At 40.5% G+C, this 27,589-nt stretch overlaps 1 protein-coding gene and 1 non-coding gene across 2 annotated transcripts; one reads left to right on the top strand and one right to left on the bottom strand.

The window, feature by feature from the left end:
* On the bottom strand, window positions 1-27,589 carry LOC125891431 (protein kinase C delta type-like). The gene is made up of 17 exons (XM_049580730.1): window positions 27,384-27,589; window positions 12,012-12,142; window positions 11,538-11,810; window positions 8,645-8,813; window positions 6,983-7,014; window positions 6,806-6,891; window positions 6,240-6,369; window positions 5,981-6,081; window positions 5,748-5,832; window positions 5,403-5,530; window positions 4,302-4,475; window positions 3,443-3,534; window positions 3,241-3,303; window positions 2,940-3,078; window positions 1,895-2,083; window positions 1,598-1,726; window positions 1-1,447 (listed from the first exon to the last, which is right to left on the bottom strand). Exons 2-17 carry the CDS (start codon window positions 12,118-12,120, stop codon window positions 1,289-1,291), a joined length of 2,058 nt encoding a protein of 685 aa, XP_049436687.1. The 5' UTR covers window positions 12,121-12,142; window positions 27,384-27,589; the 3' UTR covers window positions 1-1,288.
* On the top strand, window positions 10,973-11,044 carry trnae-cuc (transfer RNA glutamic acid (anticodon CUC)). The gene has a single exon. It is a non-coding gene; the product is annotated as a tRNA-Glu (tRNA).

The following is a 27,589-nucleotide window of genomic DNA, read 5'->3' on the forward strand; positions in this document are numbered from 1 at the left end:
TAAGAGTTTAAAATGTATTTATTTATAATCAGATGTAAAAGATGAGGAGAGTAAAAAAAAGTACACCCATAACTCACAGGCAGGTCCATGTAATGTACATATTCATTTTCCATATACAGCACTATTATTTTCATGTTAAAATTCCTACATTCAAGTAATATAACACATTTCAAAGACCCAATGCTTAACAGTGAAATGCCCATCCCTCCCACACAAATAACACATCATTCAACACATACAGATGTACAGGTATAGTACCATACCACTGCTGCAACTCTTTCCAATAAGTCTGACGACAGCCCAGGAAATTAATATGTATGGAATGATTGTGTGCACTATGCTTCAGTTTGATTTACAGCAAGAAATTTGACACGGACGGCACACAGAAGACTGCCATGTAGAAATCCTGTGCTTCATTTAAAAAACAGATTAGCGCTTTTGAGGTTATGTGAGACCCTGGGATGTGCTGAGCACGTCCAATATCTCAAGACAGTGCAGGAAACTATTCACTTAGGCAATAACATGACTTCAGTTCGGGGGATTTAAATTTTCCCCAACTTTATAGTGCAGTTCTTTGTATGGTACCTATGTCTGCCAGAGGGATCAACTGAGGACTCCTTCAACAACAGACTCTGTGTCTGACTACAGTAGCACCATTTGCATCTTAAAGATACCTGCACACACCCACGCATTTGTATGCATGTGGTAACACACAAACAGGTGGGGTGTAATAGGAGGCATGCAGCAGGCAAAGCACACAGGGTGGGAGTGAATACCGCATGTACTGTGAACTCTTTTGACTTGCATGTGCAGTGCCGGGTGTATATACTTGCATAACCGAATAGAATTGACATGCTCATGCCTGTGAATTTTAATTTCCAGATACAGTACATTAGATGATTCGTACAGATTTAAAGTGTCATCACAAGGAAAAATGACAAAAGTAAGAAAATATATACCACATCATTGACTATCCCCCCAACATTGATTATGGTAACCCTTGTTTCATAGGAATCTCCCATAATTTCCTGGTTCTTTATATTATTTTTTTTTTTTACACCTATACAGTTTGACAGCTGAGACAAGATTATTGCTTTGGACACCAGCAAACATCCTGGATTCATTTTTATCTCTCATCCTCTGATAGAAGAACTAAAGTTTTTATGTTCCTGTTATCCCTCCAGATGAACTTAGACCATATAGGTAAGATAAAGGGAATAGGATAAGAGCCTGTTTCGAAGTGCTGGGCTTACACAGTGTCCTCACAGGAGCCATTTTGGGGTTTTTTTCATTTTCTTATCATGTTTTCCAATCTGGGGTTTACGAAGGAAAAGCCAGCAAATGCCGCCTGGTCCATGGAATCGATGAGGTTCTTGTCCGCGTGGGAGAGCCGCGGCTTCTCACTCAGGAACTCTCGGTCAAAGTTGCTGCAGTCACTGGGGGATTTCTGTGGGTGGCAGGTCAGGGATATCAGTTACGTTAATGTAACAAAGCACACTGGAGTAATCGGTGTCCTGGATACATGCAATCAAATTTACACAGAAGCATTTCAGGTACCTACAGAGTTTGTTCAGAAAAAAAAATCAAAGACTCATACCACTTTGGGCTTAAAGGGAGGATCCACTTCTCTCCTCTCCAGGGCTGGCCAGTTGATGGTTTTGAAGAATGGATGGGTGCGGATGTCTCCCACCACGCCCAACCTGCGACTGGGATCTCGCTCAAACAACTGGAATAATGATGCAGAGAAAGAAGACAATTTATTTGCGAAACAACACAGAACAGCTCCCTTCAATGCTATGTTTTGATTAGGAGGAATGTAAGCACTGAAATCCATTCATATCTATGATGTCTCTTGGAAGAAAGTGTGCTTAATAAAATGCATCCTGTTAGGTACCAGTTCAATCAGATTCTTGGCCTCCTTGGTGATCCACCGAGGGTAGTGAGGGGTGTCCGACCTGATGGACTCAAACAGCTCCTCCTCATCGTCGCCTTGGAAAGGTGACTGACCGATCAGCATCTCATACACCAGCACACCGAAAGACCACCAGTCTACTGAGAAGGTGTACTTCTGTCCTAGCAGGATCTGAGAACAGAGACAGTTTAAAGAAATACATTTAATGTTAGCAACAGCAAGGACACACACTGCAGAGATGGAAGCATTCTGCTGTTGTTCACCAGTATGACAGAAGCCAAGTGAATGACTTGACATGTGTGGAGCCTGCCATGCCTCACAATGACCACTGGGAGGGCTATAGACTATATATAAATAAAAGGATTCATGACAAGCTGAAGCATTTAAAAAATGATGATCTAAACAAAACTGCAGAAAACATAGGTTTTAAAGGAAAAGTTCACCCCAAAATGAAAAATACATATTGCCCCTCTTACCTGTAGTGATATTTATCAATCTAGATTGTTCTGGTGTGATATGCTGTTGGAGATATCAGCTGTAGCGATGTCTGCCTTCTCTCGAATATAAAGGAACTAGATGGCACTTGGCTTGTGGTGCCAAACCACAAAAAAAAAAAAAAAAAAAACATTTGAAAAACTCAACAGCAATGTCTCTCCGGAAATCATGACCCAGTTACTCAAGAGAATCCACAGACCTTGATGTGAGCAGTTTTATGCAGTAACTATTTTCTTTCTACCAAACTACACCCACCAACCATATGGCAGTGCAGAAGGTTTTTGTATGGCACTTTGAGCACCACAAGCCGAGTGCCATTTAGTTGCATAATATTCAAGAGAAGGCAGACATCTCTACGACCTATACCTTCAACACTTGGCAACTTACACAAAATCACTCTTGATTGATAAACAGCACTGCAGGTAAGAGGACAGAAAATGGATTTCTGATTTTGGGGTGAACTGTCCCTTTAAGGATTTTGAGGCAAAAGTAATGCTGTGAATCATGACATCAGCCAGGCCCTGAAACTAACCTCTGGTGCGATATAGTCTGGGGTCCCACAAAATGTGGTGGCTCTGGCGTCTCCAAACACATTCTCTTTGCACATGCCAAAGTCTGCTATCTTTATGTGTCCGTCCTTGTCCAGCATCACATTGTCCAGCTTCAGATCTCTGAGGAAAGACACAGGAGGAGATTTATATAATGTACAACCAGTTATGATGCAGTATATTCTGTTTGAAATCCAAACAGAGATTCAGCTCCAGTCTCTGATGCAGTAACAGTTTGATTAAAGAGACTGCAGACACCAGTATAGTGCGGGTGTGGGATTTTACCTGTAGATAATTCCTTTGGAGTGGAGGAACTGCAGTCCCACTATAATCTCAGCAGCGTAGAATCTGAAGGTCAAAATGTGCAAAACAAATATTAAACACTGTTATACTGCGTTTCACAGCTTAAGTCACAGATCCTTTGTTGTGTAGAATGACAGTTCCTGTATTAGTCATAGTTCTTTAAGGAGGATCCCAGTGTACTTACGTGGCTCTGTTGAGATCGAAGCGGCCTTTGTCTTGGATGTGGAACATCAAGTCACCTCCATTCAGGTACTCCATTACAAAGAAGAGGTGCTCCTGTGCAAACAACACATTATTGTCAGCTCACTGCTGCAGACAAATGAGACATGAAGAGAGTGTGTGTGAGAGAGAAAGGATTCAGTAACGGGAGCTGGGAGTGTGGGTCTTTATCAACAACTGGGAATTGTCACGCTTTTGGCTGTTGCCTGGGTTGAGTCAGAGAACATGCTCTTATATGCTTTCCTAGAAGAGATGTACAGCAGTGTTTCCCCTAGGCTGACTGCTTTAAGGGTGCTAGCGGATGGGCTGTGTTTGGGTGGGTGGTGGTGCTTGGGTCCAGTTGGCTAACCCAATTAATTACTAGGGGTGCAATTGCAAATCACAAATTTCATCAATATTATTATAATTATTAATATTATAAATTAAATTGATTCCACCAACGTGGAATCAATTTAATCAACAGCAAGAACATTTAACAAAGGAATTTGCCTTAATAATAACTGTTAAGATTCGTAGACAAAACAAACTTGCTAGTCACCATTATTATATTAAGCCTATAGAACTGTGGTCAACTTGAGCAACGTTCACTTGACCTATCTCTCCTCTGCTCTGCGTGCAGGCAGGCAAAGCCCCACCCTCAGTTAACAGAAGAGGAGAGAAACGTAAATGACAGCACAACGTAGCCCAGACTCTGTCCCTCGTAAATGATTTCTGAATGAATAAATATTTGCCATTATTTTGGCATTAAGCAGTGATCCTTTTGGCCAGGCAGGGGTTCCTGTACACTTATAGGGGAAACGTGGTGTTTGTATGTGTCTGCTTACTTTAGACTGGAACGTGGAGTAGAGGTGTGTGAGGAAGGGGTTCTCCCAGGCGAGGGCCAGGACTCTCTTCTCCACCATGGTGCACTCCACATCATCATCCATGAGCACCACGTCCTTCTTCAGAACCTTCACAGCAAAGTACTGGCCCTGCCCCTTCAGCTCTGCCAGCAGCACCTGGAGTCAAAGCCACTTGACGTGAGTATTTCATCAGTATGATCACACCAGGTTTGTGGATTACAATCACAGCAACATAAAATAAATATGAGAAGGTTATTTCTAGCTCCCTCTCTTTTGATGTCCTTACATGCTGAATCTCAATGTAACTGAGCGAGAACACTGGGTGTTCAATCTCACTAAAATGCACTGCCACCAGGCAACATTAGGCCTGGATAGAGATGAACTTTGCATCGTCTGCCTTTCTGTCCCCTCAAATAGGTCAGCCTTCATAAGGTATATGTTTTTGTCAAATGTTGCCTGGCATCTAGTGATGGATGAATAATTAAGCTCTTTTCTCATCTGAAAACCATCTCCCAGTCCGACATCGATGCAGGGGAAGTCATCATTTAACAGGCAGTGAGTAGATGTATTGATCTAATAAACCTAGTTTATAAAAAGATAGAAACTATAGCTGAGGGGGCCATTAATAAATCAATTATAAAATGAAACATGATTGAAGGAGGGACTCTGATAGACTCTGATGACAGAGTATACTAAGGCATGAAAAAATGGTAAGAATCTGCCTCTTGTAGATGTGCGCCCTTCAGAGCTCGCTTGTGTCAGAATTCAGCTTTCATCATTTCATATTTCATTTCTTAGTAAGGCCACTTCAAACTATCAAAAACATGAAGACATGAACTGTTTCCACTTATTGCACTGCTGTTTTCAAGGTTATATTTGGTGGGTAATGTTCATTTACAAAGCTAACATTCACATGGAGACATTTTTCAGGATGAATATGGTTTTATCCCTGATACATGTCTAACATAACAATCATAACAGGTTTGTGCAATTTTTTAGGGTTAGTGTCTTCCTTTTTTGTGTCTAGCCAATCATTTCATTTAAATTTGGGAGAGGACTTAAAGACGGGGACCGTGCACCTACCTTGCCAAAGCTGCCTTTTCCTAGCACCTTGTGGAATACCAGGTGGTTCATGTTGAGGCGTACCCGGGGGACTGAAGGTGCAGCTGGGGCGGGGCTTGAGCCATCACGCAGCTTGCCATTTTTATCTGCTGTAAATACACATTTGTACACACAGAGTAAATACATATGCAAATCTGGATGCAAGGATACATGCAAATTCATAAAAGGGACAAAGATTTAAGAATGTAAATGTAGTTTAACAGACTGACAGTGACATTGCTATTGCTATCTTATCTTTAAAGATAAAACTTGATTGAAATCAAACACCTTTGTATGATGATGTGTGCTACAATGAACAAATCTTACCACTAGGGTCTGCTTTTGCACTGTTGATGTCTTGATAGATCCCAATGTCTGGTGCATTAGAGTCATCGTTCTTCTTAATGGATTTCTGGGGATGGAAAAAAAGCTTGTTGAAATATTTTTGATACTTTAAATCGAAAATCAGTATTTTTCCTTACTTTCTTATTAGCACTGACTGGCATAAAATGTATACACACAAACTAACTAAAATAAATATAGTTTGCTGCAGTACAAACCTGGCTGATTTGAGACAGAGCTTCTGCCAGTAGTTTCTGGTTGATTCCACACAGATTGGCCACTTTTGTCTGACAGTAACTATGTACGTTCATGGCACAGTCTGGTCAGAGGTGTGAAAAATGGATGGATCAGGAGGAGAAAGGGAATACAATGGAAGAGAAAAATACCAGAGGTGTTAGAGGCAATAAGAGAAAGGTATATTTTAACATTTAAAACAAAAGTAAAAAAAAACCCCCACAAAGAACACATTAGACCCACCTTCACATTTAAGGCCCTGTTTATAGAGACCCCACAGCAGACTACCACAGTGGTCACAGAAAGTGGGGCTCTTATAGTTGTAGTGCTTGAAGCGATGCGGCATGTCAATCTTGAAGCGCTCCTTCTGGAACTACAATCACACAGAGATCGATTGAACCCAATGAAAGTTATGTGTTTCTACACTATGTGTTTGGCCAGGTTTAGTTGCAAGTAAAAATCTAAATGAAATTGGATGTGAAGCCAAAACTTAAATATTGAATCAAATATTGACGTTGTTAGTAAACTTTGGTTGAATCTGTATAGTTCTGAAAAATTCATGAGAAACGGTTTGCATTTTTTTGTGTAAGGTAACAACGTCTTGACAAAATTAATGATTAATGGTCTACTTCACAGCAGTATGAGCCATATGCCATAAAATAAAGCAGTAGGGAATATAGAGTCATTACTGAGCCATAGCTGGGGAAAGTAATAAAAGCTAATGCTGTAAAATAGAATACAGTTCATTGTTAGTGTCAGATCTGAGGTGAGATTTTGCAGCGATGTTGGAAAACATTAACTTTGCTCACCATAGTGTCACGACTGTTGGCCGCTGTCCCAGTGCACCTGCCAATGATTTTGTCAATGCATTTCTTGTGGATTGCTGCATTGCATTCTGGGTGAAATAAATGATAAATACTGTGTTAACTGTGAAGAATACAAAAGGATAAAATGTGATTAAAAAATACAGTTAGTGAAACACTCACGTCTGCACTTGTAACCTTGCTTGTTGAGCCCCCTGTATGGGAGAAAATGAATGTGATTACAGCCTTGTAATGGGTAACATGAAGCAGAGCAAAGAATTTTTGTCAGCCGTAACTCAGAAAAATATGGCTCCAGATGTTAGAGCAATATATCCCGGATGGTGTTCAATATCAGGATTGTAGTGATGACAGTGATATACTATAACTAGCTGAAGATAATTAGCAGCAGTAAAGCACAGGTTTACGTTCTCTTCCTGCAAATGCTATCAAACTATATCTGTACTGCCTGCATACTTTTCTCCAAATTATTATGCAGATAGAGATGAAACAGTATGAAAATCTCATACAGACTACAGTGACCAAAATTATCACAACTGTCAGTATTATCTTGGTATCTTTAACATGTGCTGAAAATGTCTAAAAAGTACTGATTCACCATGGTTTATATTGAAAACCACAAATAAAACTAGCAGCAATACACACTTATTGTTTGCATAAACATTTAAACACTGCATAAAAATTATATAGCCAAAATACTATGTAAAAAAAGCATATCTAATGTGCATTAATTAAAGATAGCCTGTCTTGAAATGCTTGCTGGAGTGTCTGTGTCACTGTAGATGAAGACAAGAGACCAGGATTTGCCTGCTGCATGCCTACTTTGTAAACAAACCCACGCTACATGCTGCACCTGTGTCTGGGAGACTGTTCCTAACATTGGTTGTTTGTGGACAGTTTGTGTTGTGAGTTTTTTAAAGCGCCGTACTCAAACATGGTTTTAATGAGTTAAATTTTAAAACGATAATACTAATAGTCAGGAATTTCACCAGGGTTTATCTGAAACCAGTGACTGTTTCAACCCTATCTGCAAGTACAAAAACAAGCATGAGGAAAGCACAAGGGACCTGTTGCTTGAGTTGGCACAGCAGTGACTCAAGGGTTTTAATTGTTACCAGTATCACTGGAGGACATCTATCACATGTTAAATTGAAATTGTACATATAAAAATGCTCAGATGATAAGTGGCCACAGTGAAAACATCAGATCTCCTTCTGTCAGTCTATTGGGGGAAAGACAATACGTGAGTTTGGGAGATCGGAGGAGGAGCTTGGCTCAAAGGTTAGTGTTGCTGACATAGTTGGAACACAACATGACAGCTTTGTGGGATTTCCCTAGACGTTGACTCATCCTCACAATAGCTGTCCTGCTGTTGTATCTACCATTACACCCCCCCAACCCCTTCTGCGAAACTAGAACCGCTACTAATTGGTCTTTTGAGAAGCACCCATGGGGGCAGGACTTTTCTTATTGGGCAACTAATGTTTTTGTCTCATTTGGTACCCAGAGAACATACAGTAGATGACAACATAAATGGTCTGGAATTATCAAAGCTGTGCCGCAGGCATCTTCGTACAAAAACAACGCTGATTGTAATAATAATGCAGAAAAACAAGCAGACAGACAAATTGGCTGTTTCTGGAAAAGTCATGCCCAAACAGAGTAGCATAGGAAATTACTGCCGTCGTCTCTCCTCGGAAGGTAGTGGATACTCAAAACATACTGAAGGTCAAAGTAAACAGCATATTTGATGTGTTAACCAGATGAAGTACACAAACATAACATGGCGACATATAAGCTATAATTTAACCAAGGCCGGCATCTCACCAGACGAACTCTTTGCAGACAGAGCAGAAGGTGGGCTGGCCGAAGAATGTGGCGGTGAACTCGTGGTTCTTGATGACGTGAACCTTGGGCTGCTTGAACGCTCCTCTCCTCCTGTTAAGGGTTGTGAGTCCATCCTCAGGAGAAACCTTCACCGATGCTTGACTTATCGCTAAGAGGAGAGATCGATATACAAATCAAATTACTGTATTTCTATTCTGTTCAAAACTTGCATGTCAGTAGTAGAACTGTTTTTCTGTTATATTTAAAAACTTGCTTTTCAAACAGTGTTAAAATTCAGTATTATCCAAATACACCTTTTTAATGATTTCCAAAGACAAATACAAAAGATATCAGGGATACATTGAAGATGGAGTTGTTCCTTAAATGACGTCACACTGTGCATTATCATAAATTAGTCATCAGCTCTAATGGCCAGGAGGTACCGAGTCAAAAGGCTCTCCTTGCTATAGAAGGAGACCACTGTTGCTGCTGCTAAATGGAGGAGTAAACACAGAAAAATGCCATCTTGGCTAAGCGGCTTCGACTGACGCAAGTCAACGGGATGGGGGCAAAAGTCACCCAGAGAAGACGGCAAAAGAGGCGTGAGAGAGGTAAACAAAGAAGGCAGAAACTCTGGAGGAGATAGAGAGGGTAAGTGAGTAGACGGGGGAGGAGGGAGGGGGAGAGATAGAGGGACAATTCAAAAAAAGGAGTAGCCTTAAAGAGACAATTGATAGACAGGGAAAAGTGGGAAGAGTGATGAGGTGAGCGAGATAAACTAATTTCCTCTCTGCCATTCTACTGACAGATGTTTATGTTTGGACAGCGCTTCAGTGAGCTGAGCCAAGACAGTGGGAGTGAGACAGAGGGCAAGAGAAAGAAGACAAACAGGGGCGAGGCAGACAGTGTTGAGGGTTGTTCACACATGCCTAAAAATACTCCGGGCTGCTTTTCAGGAAACCTGCAGCGTGTGTAGGAGGGAACTGATGGAGTATGGGGCTCTTTTGTAACAGCATACATACTGCCCTCTCATGACCCTCTCCAACCCTGAACAGTGAACCCTGACTGTGCTGCTCCCACGTAGAAATTCCTTCTGACCAGAACTAGTTTATGAATCCTACTTCATGTTGGCAGACAGCAGTGACTGCCACGGACTGGTCTCCCTGTCTGGAGTGGTAAGCTCACAGCTGAATACAGCACTGTGCTGCCTAACATCTGTGTTAAGCAGAAGTGAAACTAAAATAGGTTTTTGAAAGCAGATAATTATTGCAATACGATTTCGATGTCAAGCTGCCATGGGTGAATGATTTTTTTGCTATTTAAGTTTTTAAAATTGCCTTATCATACCAAATATGCTAATGATTTAATATTTTACCTGATTCATGACAGGATAGACCCTGAAGATCTAAAACTCATTGAAACACATAATTAAAAAAAAGTCAGCATACAATATCAACACAAGCTTAATATACTGTATTAGTGATGTCAAAAATACCAAGTTATTGATTCACATCAATTGTAAATATTTTAAACGCTTTAAATACAAATTTTCTGCAGTATCGATACACCGATTTCAGCTTTCTTGCTTCCTCTTTTTGTTAATGTTTACTACAGTCATTCTGCTGTTCTCTGCTACTAACCAAGAAAAGAAAAATCTTTGTCATGTTGTAGCCTTATCATATTTTATTTTTCGTAAAAAATAGTCAGTTTTATGCCAATTTTTTCCCTATAGTACTGAAAATATATGGAATATCAATACTTTTCAAGGTATTGTATCAAAGTTAGAAATTGCAGTATTGTGACAGTGTCACAGCACTATACTGTATGTACTTGTTTAATCCCTAGTCCTCGTGAACACATCTGTATCAAGAGAAACAGCCATTAACACTTGTTGTTACATATGCTGAGCCATATATTTCAAGTACAGTCAGCCCTGAGGCTAAACTCCAACATGACCCTGAAGGATTGTTCCAGTGCATTGGCTATATGACCACACCTCTAGTCACCTGACAGGCTTAGTGTGAGATATGCTGCCAGCATGCAGATTAACCCTTGGAAGTTTGAGGTAGGAAGTTTATTGTAGGGCAGTTGGTGACCTCACAATCCACAGAGAGGTCCGCAATAACAAATATGTTAAAGTGTAGTTGTGTGTAGAAACTTCAAGGAAATGGTGAGGAATCTTTTCTGCCAGTAGAGGGCATTGCATATCAACACTGAAGGAGAGTGACACTGTGGGTGTTCTTGAGAGTAGTTAGAGAGGAGAAGCGGCCATGGACAGTTCCTAACAGCTGTGCATAGCAAACTAGCTTCTTTCATGCTGACAACCACTCCCTGGTGGTCTAGTGGTTAGGATTCGGCGCTCTCACCGCCGCGGCCCGGGTTCGATTCCCGGTCAGGGAACACTGTTTTTAAGGCTGTGTAATCATAATGTATTTCCTAATCATCCACGTCCACTTCATTGAGAGATGGGGTCGTACAAGGACACACAGAATTTCTTGCCAAAATTGAATTTGTTTTGGTTATTTTACCTGGGAGATTTCTGTCTGTGCTGTTCACACTAGTTTGAAGTGGTTAGGCTCAGTAAGAAAAAGGTGATGTGACGTCACATATTTCCTATTAGGATTTAGCAATATCTGAATCTAAACGTGATGAAAGTTGTGGGGTTGTTTGCTTAGTTTCTAAGCCATTGTCAGTTAAATCAGATTAAACCACACCCACACGATTCGATAGATTATATGGATTATATGGCGTGACTCTTCACAAATATCATCTAAGGATAGTTGCTCCTTACCTTTAACTAGCTTACTTAGTCATGCATATTTATTTTATGTTAGCAAAATACTTCAGATTTAAAAGCAGGTTTGCCACGACCATTTAGATGCAGCAGGTTTACCTGCATCAGCGTCCTCCAGGAAGAATTGTACAGCCATCTGGACCCTTCCTGAAGGATGCAGGTCCACCCAGAACTCAGCACGACCGTTGGTCTTGGACTTCTTACAGCGTTCTGCAAGTACAGACACGCCCACCGTGGCCTTGGCCAATGGCTCCTCAGCGCTCTGCATGAGGACCACTTCTAGAACGCGCCCCTCATAGATGTGAGCATCAAAAGTGGACTTCCATGCTGGATACATGGTTGGCTTCCTCTGGACCAAGGTCTTTCCTCGCTCTGTGAAAGAAGATTGGGATCATTCATTACTGAGAACAGCAAAGGAGTGGCTACAGCACAAAGTGTCTGGAGTTGGTGGAGCATGAGCTTGTGGGTTTCTGAAGCCAGCAGATGGTGGCTGTTAAGGCAATTAAATTTAGGACGTCCAGTCCCCTATCCAGATAAAATTATGACTGCGTGTATGTTTGCATCTGTACATACCAGTGTTGACAGACTCCTTCATCTTGATGGCACAGATGGGAGGTTCAGACAGAGGAGGCAGAGCACCCACATCATAAGCATTAAAGGAGATTCGCAGGAAGGGTGCCATGGTGACCACTCACCTAAGCCTCCTGGAACAAAGAACAAAGATACAGACTCACAGTTAGAACAACACACACACAGAGGCATGTGCACACAGACACACCGCACACCCACATCTTGTACTTTGATTGCTTAAGTTCTGCACTTAAAACAAGAAGGAAGAGAGTCTGTGGCTAACACTGTCCTCAGATAGAAACTACAGAGGAAGCAGAAGTTTCTACTCAAGACATAACTTTGGAAACTACCTGCCAGTAATGAGGGAAGAGGAAACTGAATGTCTCATTCCCTCATCCTGCTCTCATGTGCACAGTTTGGGATTACCAGAGAGAAAATGAAAATCAAAAGGATGACATTTCCAAGACAAACAAAAAGTCCCAGTATTGGGGGAAAAAAACAAACAGAGGGTAGAAGATAAGCAGTGAAGTCTCTTTGCATTTACCATTTTCATATTGATTTTTCCGACACAAAGAATGCCCTTAAACCCTGGCTGGCTAGTCCTTATTCCCGTCTGTCTCTACTTAGTTGGCTGTATATATCTGGGTCTGTGGCCATTCTTCAAAGGACTTTTGGAGTACTACATTGCCAACACTAGCAGCATTAGTCTTGCTGATTGTGAGAAGATAAAAGTGGGGTACATTTAATCTCCTATAGGTACAGTTAGTCAAGTTTTAACAGCTTTGTTTGATTAGATTGTAGTATTTTCTGTTTTTTTTAGTAAACGGTGAACCTCTGGGGCAATTGCTGACTGAATGGTTGACAAAAAAGCCTCACTATTCTATTGCTTTGTTTACGCACTGTTTAGTTGGACATTGCCGACCATTCAGGGATCTTTTTCTGTTGTTTCCAAATAACGTCTTTGCAAAAATAAATTCCACCTTTTCTATCTTTAACTGCTATAAATGTTTCAAAGTCAATCTTGACTAGCATCAAGTATACAAAGTCAATGCAAAGACGCAAATAGACACAAATTTGTGCCGGGCAACGCAACATGAGTAACGTGAAGACGTGAAATTTGCATTGTTCGCATATTTATGAATGTAGAAATTTTTCTACTTGAGCAAGAAATTTACATGACACTGTAGTGACAAAGCCTATCACCATTGAGATCCAGTTGATATTCTCCTGAAGTTACTAAGATTAGCAACAAACACTGTAGGGTGTCCGTAGTTCTGCCATTCAACGTCAGTACTGCACGAAGATAGGACAAACAAGGAGAGGGCGTGGAGATCAGTGAGCAAAACCATAGGACTACACGATAAATTCTGTAATTTAATTTGATCTTTTATTGTGGAAAGAAAATAATGGAAGGAGTGAAGCGGTAATGCACTGTCTTGACAGTATAAAGGATAACGGAGTGTTGCCGTCGTGGTTCATGCTGGTTCAGAGAACAGAGCCCCCATGTTCATATCATGTGATTCCAGCTATTGGCTGTACTTTACTGCAAACCAAGTTAACTGTTAGCTGCTTTCCACAGTTAGTTAGCACAACCGTTAGCACAGTCATGAAAGGTGAACACTTGCCAGTTGCAAAAAACACACCCCAGCGGTCAAAGTTGCGTGAATAACACAATACAAAAATTGTGTTTGATGTGTGAACACATCACTCTGCTGACATAGACAAAACACTTATCTCAAGTCATTTGTAAAGGTATTCACCTAATGCAGCAGGTGTTTTGAATTGTCAACTGTACAAAAATGCATTCATTCTCAAAGTTTTCACACTTCAAGTGCAAATTCAGTAATACAACTCATTTTAAAATAAGTATAAAATTTAAACAGAAAAACCACAGCTTGCAAAACTGCCCACCCGCTTGCGTCATTTAAGCTAAATTGCTCCACTGACACATTTGTTTAGCAGTTTCAATCTATGGGTTTCATACACTTCCTCTTAAAGCGCATCTTGTGAGATTTGAACAAAAGTCTTAATAGTGTAATTTTTAATTTACCCTGCTCAACTGCTCCCGTCTATACATCTTAACTTATTAATTACTAGGTAGTGTGGCAGGCAAGTTAGCAACGTGACGACTGGCAAATAGTATAGTCATTGCAAAGGGAGTAATCACTGTTGTACTTTAGATTAATAACATTTATTATATCTAATGATCCCAAATTATCAGCTGAGATACAGTCAGTTGAAAGAACAACGCGCTTTATGAAGGAGCAGTCAGTATCATGACACCATGAAGCCAGTCATTAGGTGTCAGAAAGACAATCACTTGTCCTGTGTTTTCAGCAAAGGGACACAGTGTTCAGTAAATCAGTCTATAACACTAAACTGTCTAACCGAGAAAACAATAGCTGAAACTAGTGCCATATCTCTTCAAGGGGCCTTGTTATAACAGATTACAAAGGGTAACATTTTCCAAGAGGCTGTCAGTCAAGCCTCACGTTGGACCTGTGCCTGAAAGAAATGTACAAACAAACACTTACTAAAGCTTTTATATTATCAAGGCTGATTTGCACCAAAGAGTTACACACAAACTACACCAGAGTAGCAGGACCCACAGGGAATATCAGCCGACATCCGAATTCCCAAAGTAGCATAAGAATCCCACAGAATTCCTCCACAGCTTGTGAGCCTTTAAGTTCCTTAACATGATCTCTTGTAGCTTTAGTCTCTTTTCAACATAATCTTGAATTAATAGTTATGGCATGCCTGCGATTTAAGGCAGCCTCTCATTTTACTATGCAATGTTTAGTTGCGTCTGTTTCTGTGGAGTAATTCCATAAAAGCAAAATGCACAGAAACATTAACTTCTCTTAGGTTAGTATGAATATGTGCATTTAACTCCAGGACAGGAATATACTGTGGCCTCCCAGTTTTTGCTTTCATAATAATCATTCTTAGGGAGATGAGTTTTGTTTGTGTTCATGTTCCTTTTTACATTGCTGAATGTCACGCTCAGACCCTGAGTGACTGAACCGGAACATGCTGTGATATATGTACATGTATGCCGCTCAGCCTACAAAGGTAGACTAGATGCTATTTTGAGCCGAGTGACAATTAAAATGCAAAATTTTAGAGAGAGAAAGTGTTAGGTTCTTAAAAATTCTCATACTGCAGCTAAAAGGAAGCGGAAGCCTTAATTCTCCACTGTTGCTGCTTAGCAGTACAAGGCCTCACTGTACCTGCACTGAGCAGCTCTGAGTTGTGAATGTGTGTGAACATAATTCTTGATAAATTGACTCAGTCCGGATGTGCAGAATGTAGGAGGCACTGGGGCACAACAGAAACAGACAGGACCTGGAAGTTGCTGGTTTTATATTCCAGACAAACAAAGAAAAATCTGGAGGGGAAGTGAATGACTAACACTGACTTCTCAGGATCCATCACCAAGGTGCCCTTTCAGTAAGCCTCTTTGCCCCCGGCTGCTACAAAAGTCAGAGGTTACTCAGTAGCTAGCAAATTGGTGAGAAAATGTCAAGAGTCCAGTTTAATTTAAAGTTAACGGACAACCAAAATAGCATGTGAACAAAGAACAAAGTGTTGGAGTGACTGACAATAACTTAGTAACTGCTGACTGCAGTGAAGACACACTGCATACATTTTCAAATGTCAATGAAATCAACACTAAGGCATGCAATTTTCTGATCCAATGACTTTGGAGGAAACTCACACAGTCCATGCTCCAACATCTCCAACAAAAAGACCTTCAGCCAGTTCAATCAAACCAAGGGCCATTGGGTTCTGATGCGACAGAGCTTACCACAGAGCCATTCACACCACTACCAATTGATCCTAAATTACAAATCTCTGCCCAGGTATTAGTGGAGTTGAGGTGGAAGATATAAGAGAACTTTAAGGATCACAAAATAAATAAATGTATACTTTATACTGTATAACATGTGAAGAATGTAAATGTAAGGCTACAGAGATATGTATTCATAAAAAGTGCCTGGGACAAAGGGATAAAGTTATTGTAATAGAGAATGCATATGTTAGCTACAACTTAACAGCCCTTAGCTAGCTATGTTTTGGATATAGTGCATTTCCATGAGACTGAAACATCTCTGTTGTTACTGCTGGAGGCTTTGACTGACCCAGCGAGCCTGTCGGGGATCTAAAGACTCAAACAAGCGACTGTTTCTGAATGAGGTCAGTAGGGTCGAAAAATATTACAGCCCTCACAATACTGCCCACGCATGCTCACATACAGACAGAAAGACACAAAAAAAAATCAACAACCCAATATTAATCAAAGTTATGGAGTTTGCCAGATGTGAAATACACACTAAGCATTCTTTTTTGAGTACACGTCCAATTTTCTCTCCACTTTACACACACACTCTCTTATGTACACATACACAGGCACTGCTACATAGAAAGGAGAGCCTTGTTTCCCCAGAGAGAGTGGAAAAAATGAGCACATGCAATTGGGGAAGGGGTGGGTAGAGGAAAAGAGCAAAAGGGAGGGAAAGAAAAAACGATTAGAAAAAAGACAACACACTGGAAGGCAGGCCAGTGGACATGAGGAGAAACCAGACTCAATGATAGAACCAGATTTCCCTTCAGTGGATACAGGCACAAGTCAACTTCCTGAGATGGATACTGTACATGTGTGGCCTCTAGAAGCCTTTTAGCTGCTCTCAATTTTGCTTTTGTCCTAGACTGACAGGACTGCCAAGTACCAGCAAATGTAAAGCTGGACTACCTGCCTGTGGTTTGAGTTAACTTCAACACAAAAGAATTCATAAATCATACACTTACAGGATGAAGGTATTGTATACGGAAAACATGACAACAACAAGATGCAAGTGACTAGAACATACCATTAAATGCCACTTGACATGAAACTGCCTGTCGCACGTCATATCAAGCAGTCAAATGAACTACTGTGTAAACAAACTATATGCTTTCAGTGCAATATATTTCAGAAGCAGCATATGATAACGACAACTTCAACAACTGATTGCTAGAACAGTTAATTCTGTGATTGACAGGACAGAAGATTCACAAATTTCAGCAAGTAGTTAATGAAATCAGTAGATTAAAGGTACACTATGCAGGATTGTTGGTTACTGTCTATAAACACACATGCCAGGGAAAGTGAAAGTAAAAGCCAAGCCCAGATTCACTCTCCTTTGGTGTTTTACCTTACGATATTTGCATTTTTTCAGCGCTGTGTCACCTGGATGCCTGCTGCTTTCAGTCGGTCACACCCATAAATATCCCAAACTCAGAAAATGAGCAGAATTTAAGAACATACAGGTAGAGGGCAGAGTCTCTGCAGAAAAATGCACTGCCACACACTCAGAGTGGGTCATACGTGATGGCCAAAATAATTCACAATAACAATATTATCACAATACCTATAGAAAAGTTAAAACAATAATAATGTTACCAGTCAAATTCATCTTTAATTTTGTTTATCGTGCGTTTTGTCTTTGGATTTTTGCTAAATAAATTACAGCCAAATATGAGTGTTGATGGGTGGTGAGGTAGACAAAGTCAGAACGGAAAGAAACTGAATTGACTGAAGAAGCGCTGGATTATACGCACAATATTATCATATTTAAATTATTAACATGATATAAATATTCAATGTTTTAAATATCGCGGTTATCATCAATAAAGGTTGTGGCACCCCTAATCTTTAATATACAAAACCCTGGTCCGAACCCTTGGGCTGCCATAGTCTCGTCAATGTATGGGAAACACTGCTAGATATAAACAATAAAAACATGTTCTGTGAATGGAGAGCATGGACATTTTCAATTTTTTGCTTAATGTACACACATGAATATGATGGAAGTAGGCCAAGAATAGCTCTGTAAACAAGAGAATGCCAATGTAAAAGTCTATGAAATTTTAAAGACAGCCACCCAATCCGAGCATACAAGATACAGTGAAGAGTTAGGTGCTTACAGTGGGTAATAAATCTCCCCATGATACACAGAGTCCAAAGCATGCAAACAATAGGAGGGTGCATTTATTTATGATACATCTCCATAATCAAGCACAGTCAAGACTGTAGGAAATAACCTTTAGTTGTAATGACGTCAAACCAATATTCCATTACATTGCATGCGTTAGACACATTACTGGGGACAAAGATGCGTGACTGTCTGCAATAGATAGATGATCATCAAAGTCATGCTCAGCAAGGCACCACAGACAACTCAAAGGTTTGGTATGCACTGAATTACTGGAGATGTCATTCAGTGGAAGAAGTGATCAAGCTGGTCCAGCAGGTTGGGGAGCTTTTGTATGTCAACCTTTAATTGGTAGGAATAAGTGAAAACAGGTAGAATTACACTGAGAGCAACAACAACAACAACAAAATTACCTGCTCTTCAACAGCACCTTGAATTGTGCTTCTAGCAGAGTTGAAATGGAAATCCACAAATCAGTGAAAGAGATGATTAGATTATTGACATAGACTATTAATCTCTACAGGGAAAACCTTATTATTGTGAGCCTGCAGAACAGCTGAAAGGGATTCAGTCTTGTTCAAACATACAGTGGGAATATTTGACTACAGAGCATTGATGAATGGTTAACCCCTACCTCACCCCAACTAGGCTACTCTTTTGCTTCATAATTGCAACGAAGGTTTGTTCACATCAAAGAGCGCATGTGCTGCAGGTGTTAACATTCATCTTGAGTGAAAAGTGTCAAACTTGCCGCCTTTTGGTCCACTAATTTTCAACAACAATCTCTACCATGTAGACAAGAAAACCAATTAGTTTCTTTATGGGCAGACAGTGGAACGCTCTCGACTCAACAAAAAAGTCGGTTACCTGAACTCAGTCCAACTAAGTAGGTGTTTCACTTGCAAGACTCAAGCCAGCAAGAAGTGGATATATGGCTGCAGTGTAGGCTTGTTAGTGCATTACCAGGAAAGATACTCATTGACTACTGATGTCACCAATGACAAAGGAATATTAAAAGATAATTACTTCAGGTGCAGATGGAAATCTGAAAAACCCAAACCCTTCTCCACTCCACCCAGCACCCCAATACGCAACAAGACCTATCCATTTTCTCTTGATACATCAGCTGTTCTTTATCCCCATATGCTCAGCACAATTAAATTGTTTGTTTGTGACACAGGGTTTTCTACCCGGAAGCTATTGTGAACAAACACTGTGACTGGGTCCACTGGGAGTCGATGCATTAACAGGGCTACGTTTCCTACACAACAGAAATGCTGATGTCCAAATGCTGACTGCATTGCACTTGGGCACTGTATATTAAGAGGTACTATGTCAAAGGCAGTGATTGTTTTTGCAACTATAGAAGCCATTCAGGACTTAAGGCACTTAAACCTAAACATGAGCAGCATACCTTTTTGACAGCAGACATTTTGACCTGTCATATCAGGAAACATACTAATCATGGCTCAGTTACTGTAAGTGTCATTTAATCTTACAGAAAGCCATTCCACTGAGACTGCGTGCACAACACCAGGACCCTAAAACTGTCTCACTTAAATGGAATGCAGACATTATAGGTTGTTACACCTGTACCTTTTCTATTGTGTCAAAATGACTGCAGTAAAAAGGGTGTCTTTAAACTGAGGTTTTAATGTTTAAATTCCGCTGATTGAATACCAATAGGTCCTTTTCACGGAAGACATTTGAACATGTCACAGATGGAAAAGCACAAGTGTAAATAAGAAAAGCAATGTATGGATTCCATTTGGCTGCCTTAGGTTCAGGATCCTGGTGTTGTGCACACTGGCTAACTGTCAGACTCTCATGGTGTTAATGTTATTACTAAGACCTGTGCTTTTTCTACCATGACAAGTCAAAATATTTGTGCTGTGAAAATGGCACATCAGTAGAGATAAATCAACTCGCCTGGATAAGTAATGTTGAGAATGTCATCAAGACCGGCAGTATACTGACTCCATTGATTGAGTATTCTGATATGTTTTGACCTGACAGGGTCAATATATTCACAGATGTTTTTTAGTACAAGTAATTGAGTCAGTGTTTCTCTACCAGGAAAGGGCAAAATGGGGCTGTGAGAGGGCTTTGACAAAACTGAAAATTATGTCTGCCTCAGTGACAGAAGAACACCTCGAGCATGGAAAACTGGCCAAACAAGATGCTAATTAGAGCTAAAGGCTCAAAAGTAGAACGCAGGTAACAGATCAACCTGTTCTTTAAAGAGCATGGCTTTGACCTGCTCTATATGAAAAGTGGCATGAGATGACATCTATTGTGAACGGGCACTGGTGCTTTATAAATAAAACTGACATGACTTCTGACAATTTCAGTCTTTCCAAATTACATGTCATAGCTACCACTATGAGAGTATGTCAGGTTTGAAGGTTTCTGGCTCACTTGATGCTGCCCTGAGGGAGCTGTCAAGCAAAACCAGGAAGTGCCTAACACATTCCCACAGTGTTTACTGTAATATATTCTGTAATCAGTATCAGGAAATATTGTGAAAATGTAAAGGAAAAAAATGAAGAAAATGCACACCTGCATGATCAAAGCACTTCTCAGTTTCCTTGTCCCTCCCCCACTTTGTGTTCCTTTTAATGTTACTTCAAGAGGTTTTACTGTCAATGCAAAGTGACAGGGATAGAAAAGGAGAGTGCAAGGCTGGGCAAAAGAGATCTTAAACAGCCTAGCTGGATTGAGCTGGGCCAGTCAGTGGCCTGGCAAATCGGAGCTGAACAAATATGCTCCACACGATTATAATGTACCTGAGCAAGCACTGTCAGAGTCAGCCAGGCCACAATCGCGCCTAAAGCTAATAACCTGGTGTGTAGTTCTGTGTGTAAACACCTATTGCATCAGCATCATGAAACTGCTCTTTATAGGAGCTCAAACAAAAAACAATCCCTCCATATTGAACATTAAATAATGATCATGGAAAAGGTTGTTGTTCCTAACTGTGATAGTAGTGTTGATTGAGAGTGTCTGCTGGAACACTGTGTTTCCAGTCTCACATACATAAACAAAAAGCATTCAGAAAGTAAAATCTGTAGGATCGTTGAAATGTACCACTTGGATGATTTTCAGAAGTTGTCTATCTTCATCATCATCTAGATCTAGATGTGCATGCAAGCATACGTGATGGATTTTCACCATGTATAATTGGATGAACATCATGCAGATTTTTGTAGACTACAAAAAATCGTAATGCTGTGGTGCTTCAGTTGCAAAATTTTGCAGGAGTGGAATTGATATGAGCATGCCAAATTGCAGCTCAGTAGCTAAAGGAAAATGTTGGCATTGTACATTTCTACAAACCCAGAATATGTCACATTTCCATGTTTCATTCATGTCATATCAACAGTTCTAAAGTGATGTGTCTTCAGGAGGTGGAGTGTATGGTGGATGCTGTGAAACCTCAGTGAGATGCCTGTCAAGCTGCAGACCACTGTTACAGACCAACAACCAATAAAACCGATTGTGTTGTAGCTAATTATTGCCGGCTTTCCAGCAGCTTTGTGGGTGTTTTGTAGTCACCTGTTGGCAGGGATAGTGCTTAGTTGTTTTTTACCAAGACATTGCTGCTTTTCATGCTGGGATTGTGCCCCCCAAAACTGAGTATTTCTAACAAAAACATGATCTTTTCCTAACCATAACCAAGTGTTTTTTGTGCCTAAACCCAACCACTCATTAACCATAATGTTGTTGAAAGGTAAAGTGTCACTATATTTGTTACATAATAACGTGAAAATGTAACGAATCTGTGGTTTGCAGAAATGTACAATGCCAAAATTTTTTTCTGGCGAGTGGGTTGAAAAATTCCATTACAACTATACAATGCTTTCAAGAATTACAGCAATTATGTGAAATTGTTCATGCCTACAACAAGCTGCCAAAAAAACAATTGAATGACTTTCTTTGTGGTCAATTAAATATGCACCATACTTGTTGAAAACTAGCTTAAGCATGTAGGAAAAATGGTTAGAAAGTGTTTTGCAAAATTTTAAAATAGCTGTAAATCCATGATGTGGGAAATGTTCTATGCAAATATAGAGAAGCAGGTACAGTAGGACCAATAAACATAACCTCCGTGGTGGAGGTAATAACATAAAATGTAACGGTAACGTTTGAGCCCAATCAATCACTTGACTTCCTTTTTATTTCCCAATTTTGACAGATAAATTCATGCAAAACAAAGCAACATAATTCTCACAAAACTTCCCTTAATCCACAAAGCTTTCACTGTGGCACAGTGGCATGTATTATTACCGCATTAACACCGCCTTGAAAGCACATAAGTGCACTTGTGCGCGCACACGCACTAATAACCTTGAACAAAGCAGCCTTTAATGAATTTCAGTGGGGATTGGCCTGAGAGAATCAAAGCCTTCCTTTCTTTCACTAACCAAGGTTAATGTCTAACACCCCCTCACTAACTACACACACTCACAGAGGTCATGTAAACAAACATATACAGATGATGTCTGGGGATACATCAACACCTAAACCTCTTTCTCTTGCACATACAGTACATTCACACAGCGATCAGGACAAAGTAGGACAGCACAGAAAAGTGAGTGAGATATGCAGAATGAGACCAGAGCTGAGGTTGCTGGTTCAAGGTCAGAGTCAGATGTGATACATTTACAGTGATACAATTTCACTCTGTGCCTTGAATTAACCTAACGCCAAACCAAACCAACACAAGGTGTTAATAACTGCTTATTGGATGTTAAGAGTGACAGTACCCATGGACACAAACTTAAGAGTAGCTGAAAACCTCTTCTGATTTTCCCTTCCTCTTGAGTATCACTGAGCTCTTTGGCACAGAGTCAAACCTGCTATACCAGCATGGAATCAATCCTGCCACTGTGTGTGTGTGGGTGTGTCATCTCTCCACATGCATTAAGAGCGGTGTCCATTTCTGCCTCACTCACAGTTCACAAAGCCTCGGTTAGAAGACAAAACAGCATCTGAGCAAGGAGAGCCAAGCAGGATAACACAATGAGGAGTGTGTGTGGGGAAGACAGAGAGGGGGGGACTGGGGCTGTCAAGGGCAAGTGATGAGCCAAACTATTATCACACAGAGCTGATTTAGCAAATTTGTGCCAAACGCCGATGTTTGTGTGAGTGTCTGTGCGCGCGTGTGTGTGTAGTAGATACTAGGCCTTGCATATTCCGTGACATATAAAACAAAATGTATACACAGTTTTGGTGATGCTGGTGCTAAATATTATCAAACATATTTCTTTTGACACCACCTGAGTCTGATGTCAATACCAAAATAAACTTTGTCAAGTATAACTACACTATAACTACACTACATGAAACAAACCTCAGTTTCTGAAATAATTCTAATTCCTTGACTGTATTAATGTTGAATAGTGTCTCATCACAAACAGCAGTAACTTTCTGAAGCTGACTTCAGATGATAAGAAATTTGCTCTTTGCTCACCGCAAGGTAGGGCGCAGAGCGTAGCACAAATGGTTGCAGAGTCAGCACAGGTGTATGTCATCAAAAACTGTGCAAGGCAGCTAAGCAAACTTTAGCGTTGGATTTAGGTTCCATGCCTATTCAAAAACCTGACAGCCCCCTCTGACTCCTGACATTTCGCCATGCATTATTACTTTTCCCCTGGCAAGATTGAGGTATGTTTTAAATGTTGTGCTATAGAGTCCAGGGAACTTGGGAAGGATGTTTTCTTCCATCACTTTCGACCTACCCTGCTTGCATGTGTCACTTCTGGCTACGCCACATGCAACTGTTTTGTCAGTTGTGCTTTGAAAGGTCAGCGGCAACCAAGGTCAAAGTTTAAGTGCAGCGCTTGGTGGCAATTTTGAGCAGCATGCCATGCCAAGGATAGCACTTCAGTCTAGCTGGGTGCCACTGCTCTCTCCATAAGAAAACAATGGCACAGCCAGTGCAGAGCACTTTTACCACTGATCATCCGTGGGCAGCTCAAAGTTTAAATCTGTAAATATCTCATTAAAACAGATAAAGTAGAGTATTTATGACAAGTGTCTTGTTGATAGTTTTTGACTTTTCGCTTGCCATATATATTGAAACTTACCTGACTCTGCCATCCTGCCTTAAAGCACATGATCAATTATTCATGCACTCAATACAGCTTAATATCAGTCTAAATCTTATGAGTCAGAGATGCTTTTATATGTGTGTGGTACTATCAAAGGACAGTGCTGCATGAGCAACTCCTCACTGAGCAGATGTCCCAACTGTGTCCTCCAAGCAGCTCATGAAGCCACAAGCCAATATTGACACACCAGTAACTGCAGGCAGATGCAGGCAGATAGTGTTACCTGCACTCACAAAGCTGCATTGGCTTCAGAAGATAACAACAGGACACAGAGTCTTGCCACAAAGGCAGAACTGTGGTGTGGCGTGTGACACAAGACTTTTGCAAGCGATGGAAGAAATATTTCAAAATAGGATAATGTGTTTAGTGTACCTGCGGAGCTGACGTGTCACGTCAGCTACTGTGGACTCACAAGGCTTTGTTGTTTACAGCCACAAGAATGCAGGGAAGTCTTCACACAGAGACTTATTGAGTCACCCTACTGACACATGGAACTTCTTTTTGTTGCCCCAAATGCATTCTTCTCATTGTGTTTTACATCTGGCCTGCTTCTCAATCATTGACTTCACATAGAAAAAGGTGATGAAGGGTACTTGGGGATTATGTGATGGAAATTCTTGTTGCTTCACCTGAGTGCAATGAAGGGAAGGACCATAGCCAGCTCATGGACTTTAGTCTCAGCTGAACAATGTAAACCAGCTCCAGTTCAAGTTAGACAACAGGGCTGCATCTATGATCATTATCAATTAATCTAGCCATTATTTTCTAGATTCAGCATTTTGTCAACAAAATGTTAGAAAATAGTGAAAAATGCCCTGTGTGATTTCTTTCTGAAGTTACATCTTTGAATAGTATGATTTATCCAACCAAAAGTGCAGAAATCCAAAGCTTTTCAGTTTATTATTGTGTATGACCAAAAACCATCATATTCCCACAGACAGAAAGCATGAAACCAGCAAATGTTTGGCTGTTTTGCTTAACAAAATTACCTGAACGATTATTTAATTATCAAAATAGTTGGCGATTAATTTTCTGTCGATCAACTAATTGACTCATCGCTGCAGCTCTAGACCAACGTCAGCAAAGTGCTGTTGGTCATCATCTGTATTGTGTTTGTAATGACTGTGACACTGTCATCTTTCTGTCAAACCTAAACCAAAGGGTGAAACCTGGCATTCAATTCAAGTTAAGTCAGTTTATACTCAATTAATTTGCATTTTAGCTTCAAGAAATTAGAGTTATATCCACATTTTATGACTACATGTACAGTAGTGCTGCAACTAACAATTATTTTCACTGTTGAATAATCTGTTGATTATTTTCCCAAGCATGTAGGATAACTATCTAGTGGCAGATGCAAAAACGACAAATGACCTTATCTCATGGATGTATAAAGACAACTGGATACAGTGCTGGAGGTGAGACCCCGTTTATTCCTATGAAAGTTGCTCAGTGGCACATGAACCCAAAAAAGCTCCAAGGTATGAAATTACCTGAATCTTCCACACTTCAGGACCCACGGAACAAGCACACTAGAGACTGACGCCGGCCGAGCACAGCCGAACACGGCTGAGCAGCAAACCTCAGCTAGCCAAGCAGCTGACTTCCAGTTAAGCCCTCCACTTACAGGAATGGCAATAAAATGATTTGATTGCATGAGTCTGCTAGGCTGTGGAAATGTTATTGGAACTAACGGATCAAATAATCTCAATAGTAAAATGAGTAATTTCTCAGGGGTTGTGCAAGTCTATGGGGAAAATTTCTTTTTAGGCCCTATCTAGAGCCAGTGATTGGTTTGTCCGTTCTAGGCTACCATGAAACAACCTGGTGGACTCCACAGAAGGGGACCCCCAAAGTAGGTAGATAAAAATGGCTCATTCTTAGGTAATGAAAACACAACTGTTCTTATTTTCAGGTGATTTTATACTAATGAAAACACTGTTTTGAGCATTATAGTCAATTACTGCCAATGTGTCCCCCTAAATCCTACACAATGGATCTTTAAATATCAAATAATTGCTGAATAATTTAATAGTTGACATCTAGTTGATTAACTGATTGATCATTGCAGCTCTTATGTACAGTAAATCTGTGGCTCCCAACTGGTCCAGCCACAGGGTCCAGATTTCGCCAAAGTCATTATTTCAAGGTCCAAACAGTTGAATACATTCAGCGTCATACTTGCGTTCGGCTATTGAGCTAGTTTTCTGTCAGTTATTTACTCACTCTGCAGCAGGAAAGGGCTCTTCAAAATAGAAACTCTGTGCTGGAAATTCACTGTACTTCAAAATCAAGTTTGATTTTAACAAACATGACATATTTCCAAGTCACTTGCGGTCCATTCAGAAAGGACATGCGACCCACTTTTGGACAGCAACCCACCAGTTGGGAACCACTACAGTAAATCATATTGATGTGTATTAGATGTAGGCTAACAATCAGCAGTTACACAGTGTATACAATTTGTGGGACTCACTCAAGCGCGTTTTTACAGACCCTCTTAGTGCTGCTTTTTTGTGAGTTTACCTTTAAACACCCAGGTTGAAGTTTTTAAGAGGTGAATTTGAGCACAGACAGAAATAGTGTAACATGTAAATATGATGTTTACTTGCTCACATGAACTATTAAGAGGTTTAACCACCCCAGTAAGGGACACTTGAGGCGTAGAGTTAAAGTGTTAGAAAGGGAAACTTGTCCTCTAATGAAAGGAGACTTTTAAATGGGCTAAAGTGCTTGAGTTAACTAAATGTTTTCCTGGTTTGTGCTAATGCTGCTGGTCGTTAGCATAATAGTGAACGCAACCCTTTAGCCCCATTTACATTTTCCATTAACGTTAGCTAGCTACATCACTGAAGCAGACCCTCTGTTGCCATAGGATACAACACTTCACTGCAGGAATGTATGGAGCTAACAAACGGGCTTTTCTGTGGTGTACCGAGTAAAGTTTCCCCAGTATCAGTAGAGACAAGTTCAGTTTTGTTACACTAACCGGACCTGCAAGCACTGAAACATGGCTTAACTTACGTAACTACAACCGTAACACGGCGACAGACAGATGGAGTTATTCCGCGACAGCAGCTCCTCTCACAGTCCTTTTACTTTTACTACTGATGTCAACCGGCTTTGCTCATCTATCATAAGACAAAACATCAGCTAAAGCCCACATTAAAGAGTCTTTACAACTCTGCAGGCAACAAAGTGCTGTTGTCCCAACTGTCAAACCATACCAAGTCTTTCTCCAGCCACAAAGAAGTTTAACCGCTTCTCAAGAAACTGTGACTTACCTCTTCCGCTGAGCTGAACACTGTCTTCTTGTTTGTCGCGAGTTTTTACCGGAATTGCTTCTTAAACAGCGGCTTCACCGACTGTTCGGCTCCAGAAATCTTCAACGGTGTTTAAGGAAGTGTTGAAGTCGGTTGCTGTTAACTCAGGCTGTCTCTGTCCTTCAGTGTGTCTGTCTGTCTCTCAACTGCTGCGGCTCTGTGGCAGC

The sequence above is a fragment of the Epinephelus fuscoguttatus genome, linkage group LG1, assembly GCF_011397635.1.
Source record: "Epinephelus fuscoguttatus linkage group LG1, E.fuscoguttatus.final_Chr_v1".
NCBI classification, from domain to species: Eukaryota; Metazoa; Chordata; class Actinopteri; order Perciformes; family Serranidae; genus Epinephelus; species Epinephelus fuscoguttatus.